Source organism: Diceros bicornis, chromosome 2, assembly GCF_020826845.1.
Source record: "Diceros bicornis minor isolate mBicDic1 chromosome 2, mDicBic1.mat.cur, whole genome shotgun sequence".
Lineage (NCBI taxonomy): Eukaryota > Metazoa > Chordata > Mammalia > Perissodactyla > Rhinocerotidae > Diceros > Diceros bicornis.
The window spans coordinates 51,396,999-51,419,876 of NC_080741.1; the positions used below are offsets into that span (position 1 = coordinate 51,396,999).

Sequence of the window (22,878 nt, forward strand, 5' to 3'; positions counted from 1 at the left end):
GGGGGGCAGAGGCAGGGGTGCAGGGCGCAGGCAGGGGCCGGGCCACTTACACTTGACCTGCAGGATCTGGTCGCTGAGGTTGGCTTGGAGGTAGAAGGTGCTGTAGGGCGGGAGCACTAGCCCTAGGCTGGGAAGGAGGGGAGGGGAAGAACGCAGGTCACTGCTGGGGAGAGGTGGGCCACATTGACACCCCAACCCCATGGCCTTGGAGCCGGGTGGAGAGGCCTAGGCTGTGGCATCCGCTCCCCTGACCACCAGGGACACCTTTGCCTGGTTAGCTGTGGGAGATTCATGGTCTAGGAGCCTGGACCTTCCACTCCCCAAACTCTCCTGAAGCCCTCAGATCTCCCAGCCCCGAAGCAAATCCCACCCCACCCCTCACCCCCAGCAGCATCCCCCAACATACCACCTGCCCAGCCAGCCTCCTCCATCTGGCCAGCAGCAAACTTACAAGGGGCAGAACACAGAACACTGTGGGGGCGTGCTGCTGTGGGAGTGGGGTCTACAGTCTCCAGAGATTCCGGCCTTGTGAGAGCCAGCTGAAAGCAGGGCTGGCACTGGCATGGAGAGGGGCAGTCCCCTCTCCATGCTAGTGTGAATGAGACCAGCTCTGGGGCATGCAGAAGACAGCCTACATGGCCTGGGCCTGACCCACAAGGTGACCTGCTCTGTGGCTGTGGTGCCTGTTGTGAGCAGGCCTGTGATGGTGTTGAGGATGACATCCTGGGTGCAAATACCCAGGGATACAATCCAGGCGGGAGGGACGTGAAGGGGTGGCAGGCCTTGGGGAGACGTCAGATGCACTGTTTTGTCTCTGTTCTGCACTCCCAGGAGATGGAGCTTGTTCCTGAAGGGCCAGTGAGAGGCCCTTGGGGGCCTGAGAGTCCTGGGGTGAGTAGTGAGCAGCGTTGGCTGCTGATGCCCCACTGGGATTTGACAGACTGGGATGGGAGAGGGAGGGGGCACCTGGGCTCAGATTCTGGGCTCTGGGGCCACCTCTGCCCTTCATGCCCGCCCAACCCTGGCCCCACTCACCTGTAGTTGGTGCTCCTTATAGGCACCCAGGTGTAGTTCCGCATCACCTCGTCTATGTACCTCTGGAAGAAGAGGCTGGGTCAGGTACTTGGGCTAGCCGGTAGGTGCCCACTAGACTCTCTGTCCTTCCTCCACCACTTTCTCACCTCGTCCAGGGACTTGACCAGTGTTCTGATCTGCTTGTGGCCTTTGTTGCCATCGATCATACTCCGACGGATCTGGAATGGACAGAGATGTGAGAGGCAGGGCCCCTACCCTCCTCTGTTCTGGGTGTCCCCCATCCCTACTCGCCTTCTTCTCCTTACCTCCTCCTTGTTCTCATCCTCCAGCTCTGCATCCAGGAAGTCCAAAGTCACAGGCTCCCGGAAGTTGGTGGTCTGCAGGAGGCAGGGCAGGAAGTTAGAAGTCCCCATCTCGCAGAGTTTACCCCCCTCCAGGCCGCCCACCTAGCTCACCTGGGGCTTCAGGTTGGGGTGCAGCAACACATAGCCATTCAGGTCAATGGCAAACACGTAACCGTTGGCTCCAAGCTGGGGGTGTAGATTGGGGGCTCAGGGCCTGGAGGGCTGGGCAGGGATTCCCCAGGCTCTGGAGCTCTTTCTCATCCTGCCTCCCATGCTGCTGAGGGGTGCTGTTTGCCTGTCTGGGCCAGGAGCCCCCACATGCCATGCAGCTCCAAGCCTGCCTCTCAAGCCAAGCCCAGCAGGCCAGTGCTCCACATGCACAAGCCTTTGCCCAGGCTGACCAGCTCCATGGGACCACGATTTGATTTGATCTTCTGCAATTCTTGCCCCTACTCCTGGTTCTCATGTCAGTCAGCCAGACTGCTCCACTCCACTGGCCCCACAAGGCTGCTGTTGCCCTTCCCTCCCCTCCCCACTACTGCCTCCTCTTGGTCCCCATCTCAGTAGAGCACAAGAGGAGGAGTGTACCCTTGGAATCCCCAGAGCATCCCTTCCAAGTGGAAGGGAAGGGAGACTAAGTGGGACCCTGGACTCACCCTTCCCTCTCTGAGGTGGTTTTCTCACTGCACATGGAGGCCAGCGACATGGGGCCTTCATGTGGCTCAAGTCTAAGCATACTGTCACACATGCCTCACCCCCTGCCCCTTTCAGAACCAAGACCCAAACTCCCTTTGCTGTGGGCCCTGGGCCAGCCACACTGATCTTGCCCCTTCCCTGGCTTATGATTCTGTTTTTCACCTTCAGGCCTTTTCCCAGAGAGTTCCCTCTGCCTCTAAGTTATGCCTTCCCCTCCTTTCTACCCAGGCCACTCCTGCCTACGGTCAGTCCAGAGGTTGGCAAACTACGGCCCATGGGCCATGTCTGGCCTGCTGCCTGTTACTGTACGGCTGTGAGGTAAGAATGGTTTTTACGTTTTTAAATGGTTGAAAAAGATCAAGAGAACAATTATATGTCATGAGGTGAAAATTATATGAAATTCAAATTTCAGTATCCACAAACAAAATTGTATTGGAACACAGCCGTGCCCATTTATTTGTTTTGTCTATGGCTGTTTTCACACTAAAACAGCAGAATTAAGTATGAATATAAGTATTTAGGCTGGCAGAGCCTAAAATATTCATAGTCTGGCCCTTTACAGAAAATTTGCTGACCCTAGCTCTGGGCCTAAGGTTGCCTCCTCTGGAAGCCTTCCCTGACTGCCTGAACTCAGTGGTCTCCATGTAATCCCCATCAGTTTCCTCTGCTGAGCCTGGTTTGTGTCCATGTGGGAGGCAGAGCAGGGCGGATGGGCAGGTGGATACTCACCGTGCAGTTGGGAGTCAGCCTCTTAATGTCATTCAGAGCCACATCGATGCCCATCACGCCCAGGATCAACTGGTTCTGGGAGCAGAGATATGGGGGTCTGCAGTGGGCTCAGTTCCATGGGGTCCCACTATCTAAACCCTCCATGCCCAAAGCCTCGAGGTGCTCTCACAAGCATTTGCCCCTGTCCAGTTTGCAGGCCAGACTATCCCTCCTCCATCCCAGACCTGCTATGGTCGTGGCCAATCCTCCCCAGGTATGCCTAGTCCTTCCCCAGTGGGGGACCTCACCTTCTTTTCCCCAGGGCCATCCTGTGTCAGGTTGAAGACAGGAAGGGTCCCTGTTACCACCAAGCCCAGTCCCTGAAGGGAGAGGAGGAGGATGGGTCAGTCTCCTGTGGCCAGCCATGCCCCAACCTCGAGTGTTCAGAGCAGGGGCTCAGGTACAGGCCACTTCCCTTTCTCCTCTGTTTTGTTTACCCCCATAAGGGTGCCCTCAATGGACTTGACCCTGTGGGCACATCCTTGGGGCAAGGTCACCAGCCCCACCCCTTCCTGGCCCAGAGGCCTTACCAGCGCATCCTCATACACGTTGGTCCATTGCACCTGCTTGGCCTCCTTGCCCGCCAGCACCATGGGCCTGCCCAATACATCTAGATATTCCTGGGGAGGGGGCGGCGGCAAGGGTCATGAGTTGGCCTGCCCCTCCTGCTGCACCTTTCCTGTTCTGCCTCCCCATGCATCAGCAAGCCATAAGGGGGCGCACTCACCCCACAGCAGCCCATCCTTTGCACCATCTTGTGGAAGCAAAGGGCTGGGAGGAGGAGGGGGCCCCCCACAGTCTCACCTGTGTGTTGATGCGGATGGCGCCGATGGAAGGGATCTCAAAATAGTAACCTGTGAGGGTAGGGGAGGCAGCGGTAGGCTTGGGTGGTGCTCGGGATTCATGGCACAGGGGGCCTTGTACTCTAGGCTGTGCCTGCTGCCCTGACTTGTCCCTCAGGCCCTTTCTTTTTGGTGTCACTGCCCCCAAACTCATGTCCCGTTAGTGCTCTCTGCCATTGCCTGTCAATGGGACCGATGCTATGGAAGAGGCTGTGAATGTAGGGGTATAAAGAAGCAGAGCTGGGGGGAAGAGAGGAGCCTGAGGCCTGAAGTCCCTTATTCTAGGATGGCAGTGACATTCAGTCCACCCAGGGGCCAGGCCCAAACGCACGGAGAGATGAATTGACCAGCAAACAGATGCAGGAACAGACAAGCTGGGAGACAGATGGACAATGGACAGACAGATGGGCAGAAAGATGCTCAGTCAGATGGACAAGTTAGGCAGCCAGATAGACAGATGGACACTCACATATATGGAAAGATGGACAGTGGATAAATAAGCAGCTGGAAAGCTGGACGTATGGAAGGACAGGTGGACAACCAACCCGATGGACAGCAGGACATGGCAGGCAGGCCCCGTGGCAGTGACGCCCAGACGAGGTACCTTTGTTGGCACAGGCCATCCACTGCAGGGGTGTGACATCGTAGTTATGCTGCCCCACGGAGAAAGTGAACACGCGCACCTGTTTGGGGCTTGAGTTACTGCGGCGCCTGCCAGAAGACAGCCCTCCCCTGTATGGGGCCCACGTCAGGCAGCCCCCACCTGGGCTGAGCCTCACCGTCCGGTTGGGCCAATTGTACTTCTCAAAGACATCCTGCACGCGGTCTTCGCCACCATCCGTGAACATCATGATCATCTTATTGCAGTTGGCACGAGTGATGTTGGACTGAGCAGGAGTAGGAGTGGGTCAGGTGGCTCTCGACCTCTCCCTGGTCCAGGGGTGGGTCTCCCTCCCCCTGGCGGGCCTGGCCCTCTAGCCCTCCTCCCCTACAGCAGATGGTGCTATCTGCCCGAGCTGCCTATTGGGCACTAACAAGGCCATCCGTTTTGATTTCCCTGGTGTCACAAAGCCCTGGCCCTCACCCGTCCCAGGCCCCTGCTGGCCCACCCACAGGGCTCACGTTCTGCAGCTGGTTGAAGGCATACTCAAAGCCGGCCTTGTAGCCTGTGGTGCCCTTGGCCACCATGCCCTGCACCGCTTCCTTGAACACCTTCTTGTTACGCACATTGGCCTGCACCAGATGTGTGAAGCATGACACAGGCTGCGCCTTCTCGTTGAACTGCAGTGACAGTGAGGGTGGTGAGTGGCCTCACGCTGCTAAAGCAGGCAGCTGTTCCACAGGGCAGGTGGAAGTGGCCCATTCCTCGCCCTCCTGCCCCCTTGGCACTCACCGAGGCCACATTCACATAGTCATCGTCAGACAGCGTGTCCAACATCTCGCAGACGGATGTCTTCATCAGCTTCAGGGTCAGGCCACTCACGCTTCCACTGCTGGGGAGTCATGGAGGCACAAGGTAAGCCCCAGGTGTTCTGCCATTTCCCCATGACGTTTCTGGGAAGCAGATTCTAGCCCTTGCCCCACCCCCACCCCACCTGCCAGCATTGCTCACTCACACATCCACGATGATGACCATGTCCTTGGGCGATGAGGCCCCCTGGATATACCTGCCCAGGAGAAGCCTCAGTTAGGGCTAGCCTCACTGGGACCTTGTGAGTCCTTCCTTCCTTCCCCCACATATTGATTCAATGTGTTTCTATTGAGCATCTACTGCATGGGCCAGGCAGGGTTCTTGGCACTGAGGATACCATGTTTAACAAAACAGACAGTCCTTGCCCATGACATGAGTGACCTGGTCCCCCAGCAAGTGAACAACCCCAAGAAGGAGTGAGCAGGTGATCCAGAGAGGAGGCGTGTTCCCTGGCCTCAGGGGGCTTGTCATGTCCTCTGACTCGAGCTTGAGGCCCCAAAGGCAGAGCCCTCGCTGTGTATGGAATTGAACAGGTGGCAGGGAGTAGGAGGCCACAAGGTACTGCAGGGGAGGCAGAGCAGAGGGTAGGGGTGTCTAGGGCTCAGATGGGTGGGGTGGGGGCTGGCCCCCAAGGATACATCCACCCTTGGGAACCCTCACTGGTCCAATCCCTCAGGCCCGAGGGAGTGGAGAGCCAGGCAGTGGACGGGGGGCAGAGGCAGCTGGGAGGCCTACCGGGGTGATGGGATCCATTTTCCAGTGGCAACGATGTGTGAAATGAAAATTGGATAGAGCTGGCTGCGCCCTGCTTGGAGGCCGGAATAACAGGAGGGAGGGGAGCAGGCGGGAGAGGAGGAGAGCTGAGAAGGTGTCCCTGCCCAGCCCCTCCTTGCTCACTCACCAGGGTCTCCTTCGGACATCATACAGGTCTATTTTCTTGGGGGCTCGCCACGCGGTGGCTGTGGGAGGAAAGGAGGTGAGGGGGGACTGGCAGGGAAGGGCCTGGGCCTGGCCCGGTTAGGCAGGCCTTGCAGGAGTGGCCAGGCCACCCTACAGAGTACAGGGTGACCATCCCACCCCACACACCCCAGGGTGAGTGGGCTGGGAGACGGAAGAAGGCGGGATGCTTAGGTGGACAGGGGAGATGGGTTGGCACCCACCTGGATAGTAGCGAGTGACTCCTGTGGCGCTGCCAAAGACCTGCCACAGCAGCGTGGGGTCCTGCCTGCGGTTCTCGATGAACACGTTCTCCAGGGCCTCTGTCCAGTTGAGCTCATTGAGGATGACGGTGGCTATGGGGGAAGCAGGGGGCTGGGGTGGGAGGTGCCTGGGCTGTCCCCCTGCTGAACCTCACCACAACAACACCCATGCACGTGCCCCCCACTTAGAAAGCTCTCACCTGCTCTCTGCCTATCCAGGCCCTCCCTCACTCCCCAGGGCTCAGCTGAGGCTGTACCAGCTCCTCCAGGAAGATTTCCAGGTCCTCACCCTCTCCCAACTCATTAAAGAAACAACTCAGCCTACCCTTCAGCCAGGCAGGGCAGCTTAGCCTGTGGCCCCTGGAGAGAGGCCACCCAAGTGGCAGGGAGCTGTGAGCTGGGACACCCCTCCAGCATGCTCTGGTTGCAGCTTGCAGCTGGTCCCTGGGGAGATCACCACTCAGCATGCACTCCGGGCTGCAGCCACAGAAAGCAATTAAGGGCCCGATGATGGGGCTGGAATTATTCAGCTATTAAGGTACCTGATAAGCTGGAAGCCACTCAGCTCCATGATTAATCAGCTGGGGCCAGGAGGAGGCAGGGGTGGGGATGGGGGCTCTTGGAGGGGCAGGGGCTGTGCCATGATCCTGCTCCAACACAGGCATGTGCGCACACACACACACACACACACACAGAGCCTGCACTCCCCAACAGGTATACCTGCCTCTAACCTCCGTGTTTCCAGCCAGGTGTGTGAGCCCCTCACCCCCAAACCCATCTGCCTAGTAGCCTGACTGCTGCCATGAGCACAGGGGCACACATGCTCATACCTACACACCAGTCTGCACCTATAGGACAACAATGGGTCCTGCTCTCACAATCCCCCACGACCAGTTACCTCCACCTTCCCTGTCCCCCAACCTCTGTGGCCAGACCCACTCCTATGCACACTCACAGAAGAAGGCTCTTCTCAGATGAATGGACTGAATCCTGCAGATCCCTTAACCTGGGCAGAGACTCATGATGGCTTCAGCAGTACCCCCACACCCTAAGTCAGAACAGCCCTAAATCTGCCCCATGAGTGTGCGTGGCACATGTTCTCACATGTGCAGTGTACCTGTCCCTGCATGTGGGACACTCAAGAAAACAGCAAGAATTGGACACCTTCTACTGCCAGGCCTCTGTACCTCACCCTCTCCTCTAGGGCCTCTTTCTTCCTCCAGAAACTTCCTCCAGTTCTTCCTCCTTTCTTCCTAGGTGAGCCCTGACACCATCACCGCCCCCACCTGCCACGATCCCTATCAAAGATCCATCCCAAGTAAGAACCAGAGAATGCCTTTCAAAGGCTCTGCTCTGAAGAGAAGAGCAGAGCCTCTGAACACAGAAACATTTAAAGCAGATGAAGAACTGTGATTTAAAGATATAAATGCTCAAGGGTCTGCCCACAGCCTAGGCGGTGCTGATACATTCCTGGGCACTCTTCCCCCTCTCTCTCTTTCCAGAGTGTAGGGCCTCTGCTGCATCTTATCTGCTGCCTAATCCCTCCCCCTCTGCTCTCACTCCCTTCTCTCTGTCCCTGCAGCTTCCCTTAACTGACCATAATGTGAAAACAAAATACATTTCTAGCATTGGTTGTGCCTATTGAACAGTATGTTATGGTCCTGTTCCTAATTTAGAAACTTAGTGAGGTGAGCAATTTTTATTTTTCTTTTTAAGGAAAAAATAAAGTCAAGCTCTCAAATGTTTCACACAGTACTGTCTGCCCTGGGATAGTGTGCCTGGCAAGTCCCACCCCTCACTGGGCCTCAGTTTCCCCATCTGCACATTAGAGGCTTAGAGCAGACCGTCCTGGAAGCCCGTCTAGCAGAGGGGTCTTCCTGACTTAGGTCAAGAGCCAAGGAAAGACCTCTGCCCTGGCTGGGCTGTCCCTGCAGGCATCCATGACCACATGCACACACATGCATTCACTGCAAGACACACCTGTGTGAACACTGCAGCCTCCCCCCCCCCCAGCCTGGAAATGGCCTGCTACTCAGCCCCACACACACACACCTGCGCCCACATGCACACACTTTCAGATCATACTGTGTTGGGAAACGGGGACCATGCCCCCTCAGGCAGGCGATTACCGATTTAATTAAAAGTGACACAGTAAATAAAAAACATATAAAATGTAATTTGTGTGGGTAGCAAGGGGTGACTGGGGAGGGCGGTGTGGCTCCTGTTTTAATTAGCGTGCTTGCCTGTGATAGTGCCCCTTGACTGGCTGGGGCAGGTGGCCTGTGGGCAGCCTGTGGAGGTCACAGGGAGAGCATCCACTCTCACTCCCCCGAAGGCTGCCCAGAGGCCTGGCTGGCCCTAAGGGTGGAGGGGGCCTCCCTAAGGACCCTGGAGGATTCCTGCATTCTGGAGATTACCCTGAAGCTCTGGGACCTTTGCCCCAAGACCCTCCACCCAGTGGGCCCCTTGGATTCTGAGGCTACCCTGTAGGTGCCAACAGAATTATGTTAGAACCAGCAGACCCCAGGGCCTAAATCCAGCTGTTAGAGCTCCCCATCCAGTGTTTAAATCTTGGCCTCCTCCCCCTATACCTCCCAAGATCTTCAGGAAGTTCCTCCTCATGTCTGACTCAAATCCTTCTAGCTATAGTGACCTGGTTTCCCCATTGTGCAAAGCTGCCCTGTCCCTGGAGCTTGGAATCTCAACCGCCCTCTACCCAATCTGCCTTCCCCACGTTCCCCCTGCCCACCCGCCCCCTGCCAAGGAGAAGGAGGGAGGTGTTATAAGGTTGGTGTCTGTGAGTGAGCAGTTGCTCCCTGTCCCCCGAGCCCCTGTGTCCATCTGACGTGGTAGCCCTTCAACCATTCCTACGTGGGGCCAGGGGGAGAGCGGGGAGGAGCTGCTCTGAGAGCAGTTGGGGACTTGGCCCAGCATGTGGGGAAACCGTTGTGTGCACGCAATCGTGTGGGCACATGTGTACACAGGCAGGAGACCATGCATGCACGGGGGTGAGAGGCTTGGTGTTTTGTAGCTTGCTGAGAGTCAGCGTGAGGCTGTGCCTGACAGTGGCTTGAGGCCTGAGTATGTGCAAGTCTGAGAGGGGGCATATGTGACTTTGGGGGCAGGAGGCTGATAGCATTGGCCGGGCACCTGGGATCTGGCAGTCCCCAGCAGTGGGTCTGGCCCCCATGGTGGGTGGGGGGGCTGTTCCCAATCGCTCTGCACACTCACAGCCTTTGTAGATGTCCGTGGGGATCTGCACAGCCGTGTACGAATAGTTGACCTTGTTCTTGAAGTTTGAGTCCTCAACGAAGTCCAGACTTAGAGTGCTGGCCTTGGACCCCCTCTCCACATCCTCACTCTCAGGGTCATCCTGCAGAAAGGGGACCCCCCCACGGCAGTGTCAGGTCTGGAAAATGGTGGAGGGGAGTGGGCCAGGCCTGCAGGCAGGGGAAGGCCAGAGTCTAGGAGATAGGGGCATCTCAGAATCAGAGACTACTGCAGTCAGAGACAAAGAGAGAGAGATAGAGAGACACAGGGACAGATGGACACAGGGTATGGACCCCTCACCCAGGAGGCCTGTGACTCTTACTTGCCCCTGCCCTCCCCACCCACTATCCCCACATTTGCTAAACCCAGATTTCAAAACCAAACTGACCCTTTCCCCACATCCTTGAAAAACAATTATCAGCAAAGGAGGCAAATCGCGCAGCCAGTGAGAAGGAGCAGGCTGCAGACCTCTGCTTCCCAGGACATGCCTTGTGCAATCACAGGGAGGCCTCCGCAGTCCTTCCCAGGAGCTCTGCAACCCACACCCCCCACTGGGCCCTGCCCATCCCCTGCATGGGGTTCCTTGGGCCCCAGGGAGAGGGCGCCAGCCCTATCTGGGGGAGGGGCACCACCCCCTGCAGCAGGGTGGCTCTAGCGGCTGAGCTGCCGGGGAGTCCTGGGGAGAGCTGGCCTAGGGTAGGAGCTAGCACTGAGACCCAGTGACCTCCAGAGGGACTGCTAGCAGCAGGAATGTAAAGGCCCCTGTTGACTTTCTAAAATGAGCTGCAGCCGTCTGACAGGTGCCAATTATGGCATCTCTCGGCAGGCAGGCTGGGCATGCGCCATGCACCCCCACCCACCACCACAGGCTGGCAGGAGTGAGCCTGTGACTACAGTGTTGATGCTGCAGCCGAGGGGGGTGGGCAGGCACAGGTGCAGGTGTGCAAGGGGGAAGAGAAGATGGTGGGACAGAGTGAAGGGGAAGACAGGAAAAAGCCAAATGGGCAGGCAAGGAGAGATGGAGATGGAGGTGGGCCTGGGGACAGAGCTGGGGGGCTTTGTGCCCTGAGAGGAAGGAGCATAAGCAGCTGAACCATCCACATGCTCCCTCACTGCCCCTCAAGACCCCTGTGACCACCCTCAGCATCAAGCTCGACTCATTTCCTCTCCCCTGTGGGTCTCACATGACAGCCCACCCCACTGCTCACTGGGTCCTGGGCACACCTCTCGTGTTCCCGCCTCCAGTGTTTGCCTGGGCTGTGTCTTGTTTGGGGAAAGGGTGCTCGTGCCTGTCCCCCCTCCTCCCCTGGCCCCCAGCCAGATGTGCTGTCCCCACCCCGGGAATGCTCTGGGCTCACCCTCAGGCCTGGGGAATGAATTATTCCCTGGATGGGAGGTTCAGGGGGCTGGCCTCTGTGGGGGCCTGCAGCAAACCTCCTTTTTCTCTCTTCAAAGGGGGATTTTGTACAGCAAGACCCAAGCCATCTGCTGCCCGCCCATTGCCCCTCACCCACTGTGCCACCCCTCTGCCCACCTCGGCCACCCTAGGAGGACCCTCAGAAGCTCCGGGATGCTGGGTAAAGCCGGGGCAGGCAGCCGCCGAGCACAGAGGCCAGAGCGGGGAGCCGGCCGCCTCTGAGGCGTGAGCCACTCATGTTCTACTAGGAGGAGGGGGAGGCATGGGAGAAGAAAGCCCCTGAAATGTCAGCGGCAGATGAAGGGCACTGGAAATTTTAATCTCCCAACTTTCCCAACTAATGTGACATTTGGATTCTGTTCTGATAAGCTATCAGCTGGTGAAATTTTTCCTTCCTTCTCTTTCCCCCACCCCCACCCCACCTTCTGGCTGGTAATTTAAAAGTAAATGGTCTAGAAAGATCTCTAGCTGTACTTCTGGCAAAGATTAAAAAAAACAAAACAACACAACAAGCAGTGGAGTCGGCAAATGTGTGCGTGCTGATATTTATACCAGGGCCAGCGGGGCTTTTGGCCTAACTGAACCTAGCCCAGCCCCGCCTGTGGTGAATCTCCCTCCTCGGCCATCCCTAGCCCCCCAGCAGGTATCTAAGGGGCTGGGGGCAGCGAATCAGTGATTTAGAGCCAGTGGTTGGGGGTCCTGGATACAGCTGGAGGGTGCTGGGAGCAGGGAGTTCAGGGTGTCGTGGTAGGGGCCAGGCACCAGACTGGTCAAGGAGCCCCTCAGTGCCACCCCCACATCCAGGGGCTTTGTACAGTGGGCAGCTGCAGTCTCCCGGTTTATATTTAATGCACTGATTACTAAAATTATAGCCCGCTGCCGAGGTGGGTAAGGAATTAGATTCAGGGTCTAATTAAAGGTTCACTCTTCATTTGAATTTCAGATTCCAGCTTTAATTTTAGCAACTTCTCTGGGAGCCATGGAGGCCCAGCCAAGGGGGAAGCACGCCTGCTTCAGCCCACCCACCCTCCTTATTGGGCCCCCTGCCTGCCTGACCTCCTGAAGGCTTATCCAGACCAGCCTGGCACCATGGACCCTCTGCAGGATCCTTTGCTGCCTGCCCACCTCCTGGTGTCAGTGGATACCTCCTGCTCGCCCCAGGAAACCCCCCAGGGCACTAGGCCTGGGAGAGGAAGACTGGGGTCTCCTGCACTAGCCAGCACAGATGGGACCCCAGAGACTGAGCTGTTGTGACACCTCTGTTTACAGAAGAGACAGTCGGGTGCAACTACTTTTGTCTCAAAGGCAGGCAGATGGACTTGGACCTTGAGAGGTTCACCAAACACTGTCTACTCCATGTGCCTTGCACCCTTGGACACTCTTGTCTCCTCTGTAGGCCCCCTGCCACCTCAATGGTCATACATCTTTCATGTGAGTCCCTGGTGATGAGGTCCCCTCTATCTCACAAATAGACGCCCAAACAGATGTGAGCCGGTCAGTGAAATGGAGGCAGAAGATCAGTGTGGCTCTGGGTCCCCCAGTCAGTCCCAGCACCACCACTTCCGAGGTGGTGCCGCAGCTGAGCCGGAGCCCTCTCCTCATCTGAAGAACAGGCACAGGAACCTGGCTGCCTCTGCAGCTGGGGCGAGACTGACTGAGCTCAGGGCCAAGCTGACCGTGGGGCCAGGCTGCAGGGTGCTCAGCACACCGAAGCTGCTGTTCCCCTCACCACAGGGAAGGGTGCACTGACCTGAAATGCACCTGGATGGCACTACCCTGTGTCTTAGCCGTACCTGCCCACCTCTGGGAAGCCTCCCCAACTGCTCCCTCTCTCCCCTGCTCTCATGGCACTCAGCATCCCTCTTGACGCTGGCACCTGAACTGACCTATGGGAGGAGGTCCACGCGCCTCACCGCCCTGCCCAGGGACGGGGCTGGGCCTGCCTCACGCTGTGCAGCAAGGCTGCACCCCTTAGTGCCATAGAGACATAGCCCCAGAGGGGGCAGGGCCTCTAGGGAGTTGTAGGAGGTGTAGGGGGGGACCACAGCTCTGCAGGGTGGAGCTCAGATTGCTGAAGAGCGCTGTGTCCTAACACTCGTTTTACAGCTGAGGCCACTAGGCCCAGAGAGGGCGTGTAGCTCCAGCAGCTCCCTCCACCCAGCGTAGGCAGGGGCACTTACCAGCTCAGCGTCAGCCTTAGCGTCATAGTACATGATGTCTTCTTCCTGGTGGGGGAGAGAGGCCTCAACACTCACAGCTCAAGGTCTCCTGAGGTGCAGCCAGGACCCCCAGCCCAAGGCCTGGAACAGTCCCCTCAGATTCCTACAGGCAGAGACAGCCCCTCCCCCACCCAGAGCTGCCACCCAGGGAAGGCTGGATGAGTCAGGCTGGGAATGCCTCACCTCCAGCTGGCTGTGCTCAGGGGCCCTCACAGGCTTTAGGGGGATGTGGTACCCCAGGTTGGATCCCCTGGGGCCCCTGACTCCAGGACTAGGGTCTCTGCACTGCAGCCCCGCTGGGAGGTTGGGTCAGAGCCAGCCTGTCTGCAGAGACTCCGGCTGAGGTGGTACTAGGGGGAAGTGAGGAAGACAGGAAAACAGAGCCGAGTCTGGGCTAGAGTGAAATAATGACTCGACGCCGCATCTTCCAATTTCTCCTATTAAAAAGCCTGCTCATTACGGGCATGTACTTATTAATTATCTGTGATTTGTTGTGAAATGCAAAGGGGTTTACACAACAGGAGCAGGGGAAAACAAAGCCCGGCCCCGGCGCCTGCCTCCCAGCCCTCGCGTGCCTGTGCTCACCCTGCCCGTCCTGGCCTTGCCCGCTCGTCTGCCGCCTGGGTTCTTGGCCATCTGGGCGTCATAATCACCGGCCACCCCAGGGACTCGTAACACAAATGGGCTAATTTCATGTTTAATGATCTTTAATCAGAACTGAGCACGGCTAACAGAGGCTGCCAGAAGGTGAATCTGGTGCCATCAAGTGCCACCCGCTCAGGAGGGGCCACCCTACCCCTGCCCCGATGGGCCCTAGGGCCAGGACATGGGATAGGGCCACGGTCCGAGTCGCCCTCCCCCGGTGCTCCTCAGCCCTGTGTTGTACAATAAAACCCGCAGCATGGCCCTGGCAGTCTCTCGCCCACTGGGGGCCTGTTTCTTTGTGGGCTGCAAATGGGGGTGATGACCTAGTGTGCTCCCAGGGGTCTGGCTGTAGAACAGCAAGCACAGAGCCTGCACTTACTCCACTGCAGGCAGAAGTCACCTTGGCCACTCCTTCCCTGGGCTTGGCTGGACTCCATTTGCTCAGGGCTGCAATGTTCCCTCTCTGAGCTCAGGCTCCTCATGCTTCAGAGAGGGGCTTGGCCTTGGTGCTGAGTTGGAGGCCATGGTTTGAGGTGGTTGGTACTGGGGCTTGTGGGGAACAGTCATGGGTTGTCTCCCACCAGAGGTCTGGGGGGGTGCAGGACACTGGCTGGATCTTAGGCATAGTCCAAGCATTCTGGAACACTGACTACAGGCCTGGCACCATGCTTGGGCAAGGCCACAACCTCCTGATGAATGTAAGAGTCAAGGTGACTTGATAGTTTTAGTCACCTGAGGGATCTGCTGTGGGTAAAGCTGCACACATATTGTTACAGGGTTCTCCCACCAGCCCTGTGACCCCCGGCCTGCAGGTGAAGACACTGGCAGGGCTCCAACCTGTCTTCCTGACTCATCTCCATCCCCTTCCACACCTGCCCACCCACCAGTCCAGGAAGATGGGAGCCCAGGTGGGCCCAGGGCAGGGGCCGGGGCTGGGGCCCAGGCTCCAGGGTGCTCGGCCTTTCCTTGTGCCTGGCTCCGACTAAAGTGCGTAATGAAAGCTGACGTTACATCAAACACAATAAGGAGTTTCGGTTGATGGAGATCATTCCTGAACACACAAACACATTAAACCGAGGGGAAAAAATATCAATTCAACACACTCGCTGGCGAAAAGAAAATGTGATTTGTTATCTAAAGGGGGGTTATAAACACGGCTCTGATGCTCTTTCCCTCCGTAATGAAAACAGGCGGGTGCAGTGGGAGGACTGCAGATTAGAACATGGGGCTTCACTCACCAACTTTTTAGGCAAACCTTCCACAAGGACAGGAAAGGGCATGGGTGGAGGTCGACCACTCTCAGGCCTCCAGGAGCCTGGGCTCCCCTCACAGGCCGTGGCTCAGTCCTGCCTGCCCCCTGGGACTCCCTGGCATTCACTTGGGCCACACTTCCAGCTGCTCCAATGGCTGCCTTTGTCGTTTTGTCCTGCTATTTCTTGGTCTCAGCGGAGGATCAGATGTTGGTGGCATCAGGGACACAGGGGAAACGTGTCATACAGGAGGATTCCAGCCCCCTGCAGACTATAGGTGAGGCTCAGGAATCTGTATGCGGTCCTTGTCCCCCAGGGGCTGGGATGCATGTGGGCAGGACTCCCCACCTCTTCCACCTTGAGAGGGCTAGGCCATGTGCCTTCCTTGGTAGAGAGTAACATTAGCATGGGATGGTGGCGGGCAAGGTCACATGTATGGAAATACATTGTAAACACAGCTGTGGTTGTTATGCTTGATGTGATGTGGAGCTGGGGGTAGGGCAGGATGGGGCCATCAGGGTTGGGGTGGGAGGGTCCCTGGAAAGGCCTCTGTGTCTGCTTTGTCCTGCACAGTGCCCCAGTGTTCACTGTAGGTGCCCTGCCTCTGGGTTAGACAACAAGGAGACAGTACCACATAGCAATTACATGCAAGGGCCTTGGCAAAGGATCCTGGCTTCAAATTCTGGCCTCTGGCCTCAACATGTGAGCTCTGGGATCCTAAGCAATAAGTGGAGACCTCAGTGGCCCCAGGAGGACTCCCAGGGGTCACCCCCATTTCACTGATGACACAAGGGTGCCTGATAAATCCTCAGGATCTTGATTTCCCACTTATAAAATCAATAAAATAAAAGAGGACGATGATGTGTTCTCTGAGGGTGCTCAGAGGACAGGGAGCTGGGCCTCCCCAGGGGTCAGGACCAACCATACCCATGGTTGGGTTCCCTTATATTTGTAACTCCACAGCCCTGGGAGAGGCCTGAATGCGGAAGAAACCCCAGGGTTGGGGTGAAATGGGCGTCCTTAAAGTCCAGGATCCATAGCCCTGATACCCCTCTCTGTTACAGGTATTTTAGGGAACATTTTGCTCAAACTGGGCAGGGAGTGGGGGGAATCACCCCCTCTGAACTTACATGCCTGCCTCCCATGTGGATTTCTGTACATAGATGACACATGAGGGGTGGGGCTGGGGGCCACACAGTCCTTGTATAGATGAGATATATACTCTCCTTAGCTGGAGCAAGCCCAAGAGAGGGTGTGAGAGGTGATGGCAGGTGAGGTAGAGGGTGAACAAGTGAGCATGGGGTGAGCGCAGGGAATAGCTGTTGGCCTCTATGTTTGGTGCTGTGAAAGGCAGCTGCATAGCCTGGCGAGACCTGACTGCCGCCTGCCCACCAGGCCCCATGCGTGGCCCAGGCCAGCGACCTGGCTGCACTAGTGAGGATACCTGGCCTCCCTGCCCTGGCTCACTGCCAGCTCAGCTCAGCCAAGAGGACTGTTTTCTGAGAGAGCCGTCTGTCGCTGGCTTGGCAGACAGGCAGGCAACAGGCCTGATGGCTGGGGCAGACCTCAGGCTGGGGAGGCCACCTGTCCTGTCCAGCCAGCTCCCCTTGCCTGGCTCAGACTTCACAGCCCTCCCTTTAGGTTCCCAGGCAGAGCTACCTCTCCCATCAGACTTCCCAGGGTAGGGCTGCTTCCTTCATTAGACTCCCGGGGCAGGGCTCTGTATCCTGCAGGCCTTAGGGCTGGCATTGAGGCCCTGAGGCCAATGGCCTCTCCTGCCTCCCCAGCCCATGGCCTGGCCCAGCTCCTCTCTGGTGGCAGTTTAGACGGCAGATAATGCTGGCATAGTGAGGCGCTGGCACCAGGCACAGTGTCCAGCAGGCAGGCCATCTTCATCTACCCTAAGTGTTATGGGCACCAGAGCACCTGCTGCCTGTCTGCAGGGGCCATGGGAGGTGCTGTCTGCTAACAAGGACCATGGTTTCCTTGGTGTCCAAGGGCTGCGGTCAGGGCTGTGGCTACAGGCTCCCTGTCTCTGCCACGGCCAGGTGTGTGGGGTCATGGCCTGGGACTAGGGAGGGGAGCAGGGGGGCTTCATGCCCAGAGATCTCTTCTTTGCTCTCTTATCCTAGCTCTGACCCTGCAGACTCCAGGATCCTGCAAGTCCCCAGGCTGGTGTCGATGGTGTGTCTATGTGTGTGTGCATGTGGGTTCACCACTGTCTGTTTCTCAGAGGTCTGCATGCAGACCTACTGTGGGCTGTTGACACAGGGAGGGTCACACCCTACTGACCATGCAGTGGATTCTAGTCTGGCCTCACAGGCCAAGTGTCTCCTCTGTGCCCAGAACTGCTGGGTGCCATCCTCCCCATCTCAGAGGTAAGAAGACTGAGGCCCATGTGCTCCTGGTTGCTCTGTCCATAGGGTACCCGGCTGGGCACATGGACAATGCTGTGCAGCACTGGGTCAGGCCCAACTGCTTCTGGCCTAAAGAAGCCATGAGCGGGGCAGACAGATGAGCCCACTGGGGACACTGGCCTGGGGCAGCCTGCACTGGGAACTATCTGTGATGGAGGCACCAAAGGTGGGCACTGTGGGCAGTGGAGGCCAATCCTAGGGTTGGGGCCAGAAAGAGGAGCCCTAGGGACTTAACTGGAGAGGGAGAGGCGTTACCCTTCAGAAGAAGGAGGTAAGGGCCTAGGAGAAGACCTGGCTTGCGTAAAGGGCCTGAGTTTGAGGGTGGGGTTGTGGCACAGGCCGAGTGCCTCTCCTGAGTGCTGGGGAGGGACATGGCTCCTTATCTGTCACCTCCCGAAGGTCATTGGGAAGGACGTGGTTTCAAGGGTGGGTGGTGTGCCTGCAAGGGACAAAAATACCATCCCTTCTCTAACCTCAAGTCCCTGTATCCCCCCTGGCATGGACAGTCCCCACCTGCAGCTGCCATTAGCTCTCTCTGGCAGGCCACGTAGGGCTGGCAGTGTGTCAGTTAATGGGCCACCATTAGCACGAATGCCTTTCAGCATGGCAGCTAGGGCAGCTGCAGTGCTTCTGGGTAAGAGCAGGGCCCTGACCCTGCAGCTGGAAAGGATGCAGTGACTACAGCTCCACCCTGCCCAAGATACTGGTGGGACAGAAAGACAGGCAGACTGACAGACTGGGGGGGCATTGGGCAAATAAAGCTGGGCCCAGCTGGCCCTGTGGTCACACTCACAGCTGGGGGCATCTGAGGTCAAGCCAGGCGGAGGGGGCCAGCCAGAGCCCACTCCACCTCATCTCAGGACAGCAGCACTCAGGGCCCGTGGGCTGGTGTGGCCAGAGATGCCTACAAATCCTCACCGACTTGGTGCCTATATGGCCTGATGTGTGGACCGACCCTCTCACACACCATGCCTGAGCTGACAGGCAGCACCAACGCCAGCCAGTCCTTTGCCAAATGGGGAAACTGAAGCCCAGAGCGGGGCAAGCCCTTGCTGGGTCCCACAGGGACTGTGACCCAGTGTGCAGGGTGCAGGTCCTCCAGCAGCACCTGTCTCAGCACCCCCTGGAGGCCCCTGAGACCTTGGCCCTCCTTCCTGGCAGGCCCCGTGGTGCCCACTCTGGCCTGGGATAAGCTGTTCCTGCCTTGGGGAGTAGTTGAAAATCAGGGGTCAGGGGTCCGGCAGGATGCCCCTTGGAAATCTTGTTTTTTCTGCAGAGCCAAGAAGAGAAAACAGGTTTGGGGCCAAGGAAGCCTCTTCACCTTCCTGTTTGGGGCCTGGACTGGGAGGGAGAGAAAGCCAGGCTGAGGGCGAGTCTTTTCATTCCCTTATTCCCCGATTCCTTCTCTGGCTCTCCTGTGCCTGCTCTGCACACCTGTCCTAGGCAGGGAGGAAAGGAAGGAGATTCGTCAGGAACAAAGGAAGGGCCAGAGCAGGAGCTGAGGGTCCTGGATGCCCAGAAGGTGGAGGGGCTGATGGGCTGGGGAGTGGGGGCAGCCTCACCAGGAAGAAAAGACAAGCTGGGCCTCCCGGAGGAACAGAGGGCATTCAGGGCACAGAGATCAGGAACGGGCATGGAGTGAGGTGTTCAGTGTGGCTGGAGCACAGGAGGAGGGGAAGGAGGAGTGAGGTTGACAAGAAAGGCAGGAAGAGCCAGATCCTGGGGCCTTGATTGCAGGCTCAGGGCTGGGCCTTGTGGCAGAGTTGCCAGGGCAGGGGTTATCTGCAGGTGGGGGCATGGTCTGAGCAGCGAGGGAGTGCAAAAAGCTGCTGCAGTATTTCTGATCAAGGGGCTGAGGAGACATGGGGCCTAGTGATCTGTGGTGGTGCTGGAATGGGGATGAGAAAAGGGCCAGTCCTGAGCTCTGGGGAGGGAGGATGGGTCCAGGGAGTCACTGCTCATTTATGTGTTCACCGTAAAAAACTGTGTTTCCCCCAACCCCACGTGAGCTCCCTGAGGGCAGCCCCCAGCACCCACTAGACAGCAAAGGAAGAATGCCATGGTGTGGGCAAGGCAGGGCAGGGCTCAGGGTGGCCTGGGGGATGAAGACTGGGGAAGAGGAACAGATTTAGGGTGCCTGGATCATAGGCGTGAACTCCCCGGCACCTGACAGCTCAGCTGCGGATCTCCGCCACCAACAGGTAACCTTAGACAGGTCTAACTACTCCGTGTCTCAGTGTTCTCGGCAGGTAAGTAGGGATAATGATCCCTCCTGCCTCCTAGATGTGCCAGGCCCAGAGCGGGAGTGATCAAGCGCCTGCCTCACCCCCACCCTCCTTATTCCTCCCTGGGTCCCAGGGGGCAGCTCTTGGTGCCTCTCCATGTGTTTAGCACAGAGACCACCAGGAGGCACGGCCCAGACACCTGTGCAGCTGTGGAGGACACAGCAAGCCCTGCCAACTGGTCTGGTCCCTCAGGGTTCCATCCTCCTTGGTATTGGGGGTTCCCTGAGTCCGAGAGGAACCCTGCCTCAGTCTCTTCTTCTGGCTTACTGCGACCCTCTGAGATGCCAGCCTGACATAAAGGGTGTGGCTGTATCCAGCCCCAGCTCAAATCAAACACAGCTGCCTCACTTTGTGAGGGCCATCTGGGTTTGAGGCTAGGGGTCAGTGAGGCTTCCCTTCCCTCTCTCACATTCTGGGCCCTTCTGCCCTCAAAGAGAGTCCTGTATCAGCTTCTCACACCTCCACTCCTCTGGCACCTGTGCTCCATCTGAGCTCTCCTGGTGGAAGGAGACGCTTTTGTGGCTGTGGCAGCCTGGTCCCCCATCCCAGCCCAAGGGCCTTCTGGAAGACAGGCTACTGCTCAGGGAAGTCCTAGGAAGGAGATAGAGTGCCCTTTTCCCAACGTCTCTTCCAGGTCAGTGTATTACAGTCTGAAAAGTCCTGGAGTCAAGAGGCTTCTTTGTTCAGGGGCTCTCCAAGCAGTGTGGGCACCTCCTTAACCACCCAGGTGACAGCAACTTTGGGAAGCATTACTTAAGAGCAGCCTGCCTGCCTATGGGGGACTCCCCAGCCCCTCTGCGGTGGAATGAGAAGTTCATATCTGCAGCCTATGTCCCAGCACCAATGGGAGCCTCAAATGTTTGCTGAACGTTGGACAGAGGTTCCCAGCACCACTCCACAGAGCCCTCGGTGCCCCTGCAGCGGGTATGGCAGCCTCCCCTCCTCCCTCCCCCGCATTCACCTCCACCCTTGCTGAGGGTGGTGGGCAGGTCCTAGGGGCTGGGGAGGGCACTGCCGTTCTTACCTTGATGTTGTCCTGCCAGCGGTGGGCTTTCTGGAAGTTCTCTGCAGCATCGGCCAATCTCTGAGGGGAAGAGCACAGGGAGGTCAGAGGCTAAGGAAGGCCGGCTGCCCTGCCCAGCCCAAGGCCTTCTCCAGCCCCAGCACTCCCTGGGGCCAGGGACTCCCTCCCCTCATCCTGCCAGACTCCAGAGATTCCCTGGCCCAGACAATCCCCAGCTTGCTGTATGGGTGTTTCCCCTACCCACAGCTGGGTTCACACAGGAAAGGTGAAGCCTGCACAAAGTGACCTGAGTGACAACTCCATGGGACTCCCTATACTTCAGCCTGGCCACATCTCCTGCTCATATAGGATGGCAGGAGGACCCCAGGACGTAGCAGGACCCAGGCCCTGGAGCCAAGCCCCATTGCCACTCTCTACCCTCCACAAACCAGTGTCACCCCAGCACCAAGAGGAAGGCCCTCCCCAGCCAAGGGTGGGCTGCCACAAATGACAGAGCCTTGCTGATGCGCCTTTGCCCCCGGCCTGCTCAGGGCCCAGCAGGAGGCGCCCACAGCCCACCTCTGCTCACCCTGGCCCACCACCACTGTCCCTGTCCCAGCTTCCTGAGCCCCTCCCCAGCAGGGCTCTCCAAGCCTTCTGTCCACACAAGCCTGGCCTGTCTTTGGGGCTGGTTCCTGCAGCCTCTTCCATCAAGGCCCCTGTGCCTGTGAGCACAGTTGTGTGTCTGTCCAACCCACACCTTGTTACCTGGCACACCTGGTGCCAGACTGTACTGATGTGTAGAGATATGGCAGAGCCAGCCCTGCCCTGTCACAGTCCAGAGAGGGAAACAGACACACAACCGGGCAGAACAACCACGCAGGAGCAGCTGAGGTGCTTCGAGGAAGCTCAGCATTGTGGGAACTTGGGATGTCAAGGAAGGCTTCCTGGAGGAGGCACTTGTACTTAGCCACCCTCAGGGCCTGAACCCTGGCTGCCCAGAGATTCTCATTTTGCGCCTCCATGGATCCTGTCTTTCTAGGAACCCTTGGGGCTCCCAAAGATGGCCCTCTGGGGCCTCCCGCAGAGCTGAGTGCAGTGAACTCCTATTAATCATTATGACAACTGTCACTACGAACTGGCCACCTACTGCATGCCAAGCTGTCCCCCAGGCCAGTGACACATCATGTGTACCTGTCACCATTCACAATGTGCCTGATATGTCCTCCTCAGATAAGGATACCCAGGCATGGAGATAGTGAGCAGTCTGTCCGAGGTCACAGAGTGAGTCTGGGTTGGGCTGGGGCCCTGAGCCTGGCCCTCATCACCGGTTTGCCTTGCCCAGCCCATGACCAAGGTCTGAAGGCGCACTCCACAGGGCCCACCACTCCCAGTGGGGGACAGAGCGGCCCTTGTGGGGAAGGGACTCTGGTCCCCCATCACCCCACTCCATCCTATGGGTGGAGTAGTAGGGTCCTGCCTCCTGGGTCCAGCCCCTACTCAAAGGCCCTGGCCTCTTGGTATTCAGGACACATGCCCCCATCCATCAGTCCAGGCCTGATGTGGCACGTGGGCCCCAGAGGGGAGGTTCTAATAAAGCCTGGCAGCTGTGCATTAGGGGAAAAGGGAGTCAGGACATGGGAGACCAGCTTTTCCTCCCTCTCAGCATGGAACAGTGTGTGTGGGGGGGGCACGGTGGGACTCCCTGCAGAGCCATGACCTCCACTCTCTTTGGCAGGATGCCACCCCTGGCAGTTAGAGGGGCTGTCCAGAGCCATCCCCACTCCTGCTGGACCTGGTTCCCCCTCCTCCTCAGGCCAAGAGCGCTGAACGCTGGGAAGGCTACGAGGCTGGGGGTCCCGGGGGCAGGGCAGGAAAGTCCCTCTGGAAGTCAAACCCCCTCACTTCACAATGCTGAGCTCCTCCTGGCCTCAGCCTCCCTCTCCTGCTACCCCCTATCTTTTTTGCAGGTTCTGTCCTCTGCCTACCTGTTAGCGCAGGGCCTGCTTGGTGGGCC

At 57.9% G+C, this 22,878-nt stretch overlaps 1 protein-coding gene across 4 annotated transcripts in view; it reads right to left on the reverse strand.

Moving 5' to 3' along the window:
• The window catches only part of CACNA2D2 (calcium voltage-gated channel auxiliary subunit alpha2delta 2), a 141,701-nt gene that overhangs the window by 10,200 nt on the left and 108,623 nt on the right, over positions 1–22,878 (reverse strand). For all 4 annotated transcript variants that reach the window (XM_058559186.1, XM_058559177.1, XM_058559185.1 and 1 more), the window contains exons 4-22: positions 20,883–20,942; positions 13,223–13,267; positions 9,587–9,728; positions 6,317–6,448; positions 6,058–6,115; positions 5,302–5,352; positions 5,079–5,178; positions 4,808–4,966; positions 4,465–4,572; positions 4,290–4,368; positions 3,648–3,697; positions 3,374–3,463; positions 3,092–3,163; positions 2,805–2,879; positions 1,491–1,565; positions 1,341–1,412; positions 1,182–1,253; positions 1,036–1,097; positions 51–127 (exon numbers count right to left, since the gene is read on the reverse strand). In XM_058559186.1, the coding sequence (XP_058415169.1) occupies positions 51–127; positions 1,036–1,097; positions 1,182–1,253; positions 1,341–1,412; positions 1,491–1,565; positions 2,805–2,879; positions 3,092–3,163; positions 3,374–3,463; positions 3,648–3,697; positions 4,290–4,368; positions 4,465–4,572; positions 4,808–4,966; positions 5,079–5,178; positions 5,302–5,352; positions 6,058–6,115; positions 6,317–6,448; positions 9,587–9,728; positions 13,223–13,267; positions 20,883–20,942 (1,579 nt within the window). The remainder of the gene's footprint in view (positions 1–50; positions 128–1,035; positions 1,098–1,181; positions 1,254–1,340; positions 1,413–1,490; positions 1,566–2,804; positions 2,880–3,091; positions 3,164–3,373; positions 3,464–3,647; positions 3,698–4,289; positions 4,369–4,464; positions 4,573–4,807; positions 4,967–5,078; positions 5,179–5,301; positions 5,353–6,057; positions 6,116–6,316; positions 6,449–9,586; positions 9,729–13,222; positions 13,268–20,882; positions 20,943–22,878) is intronic.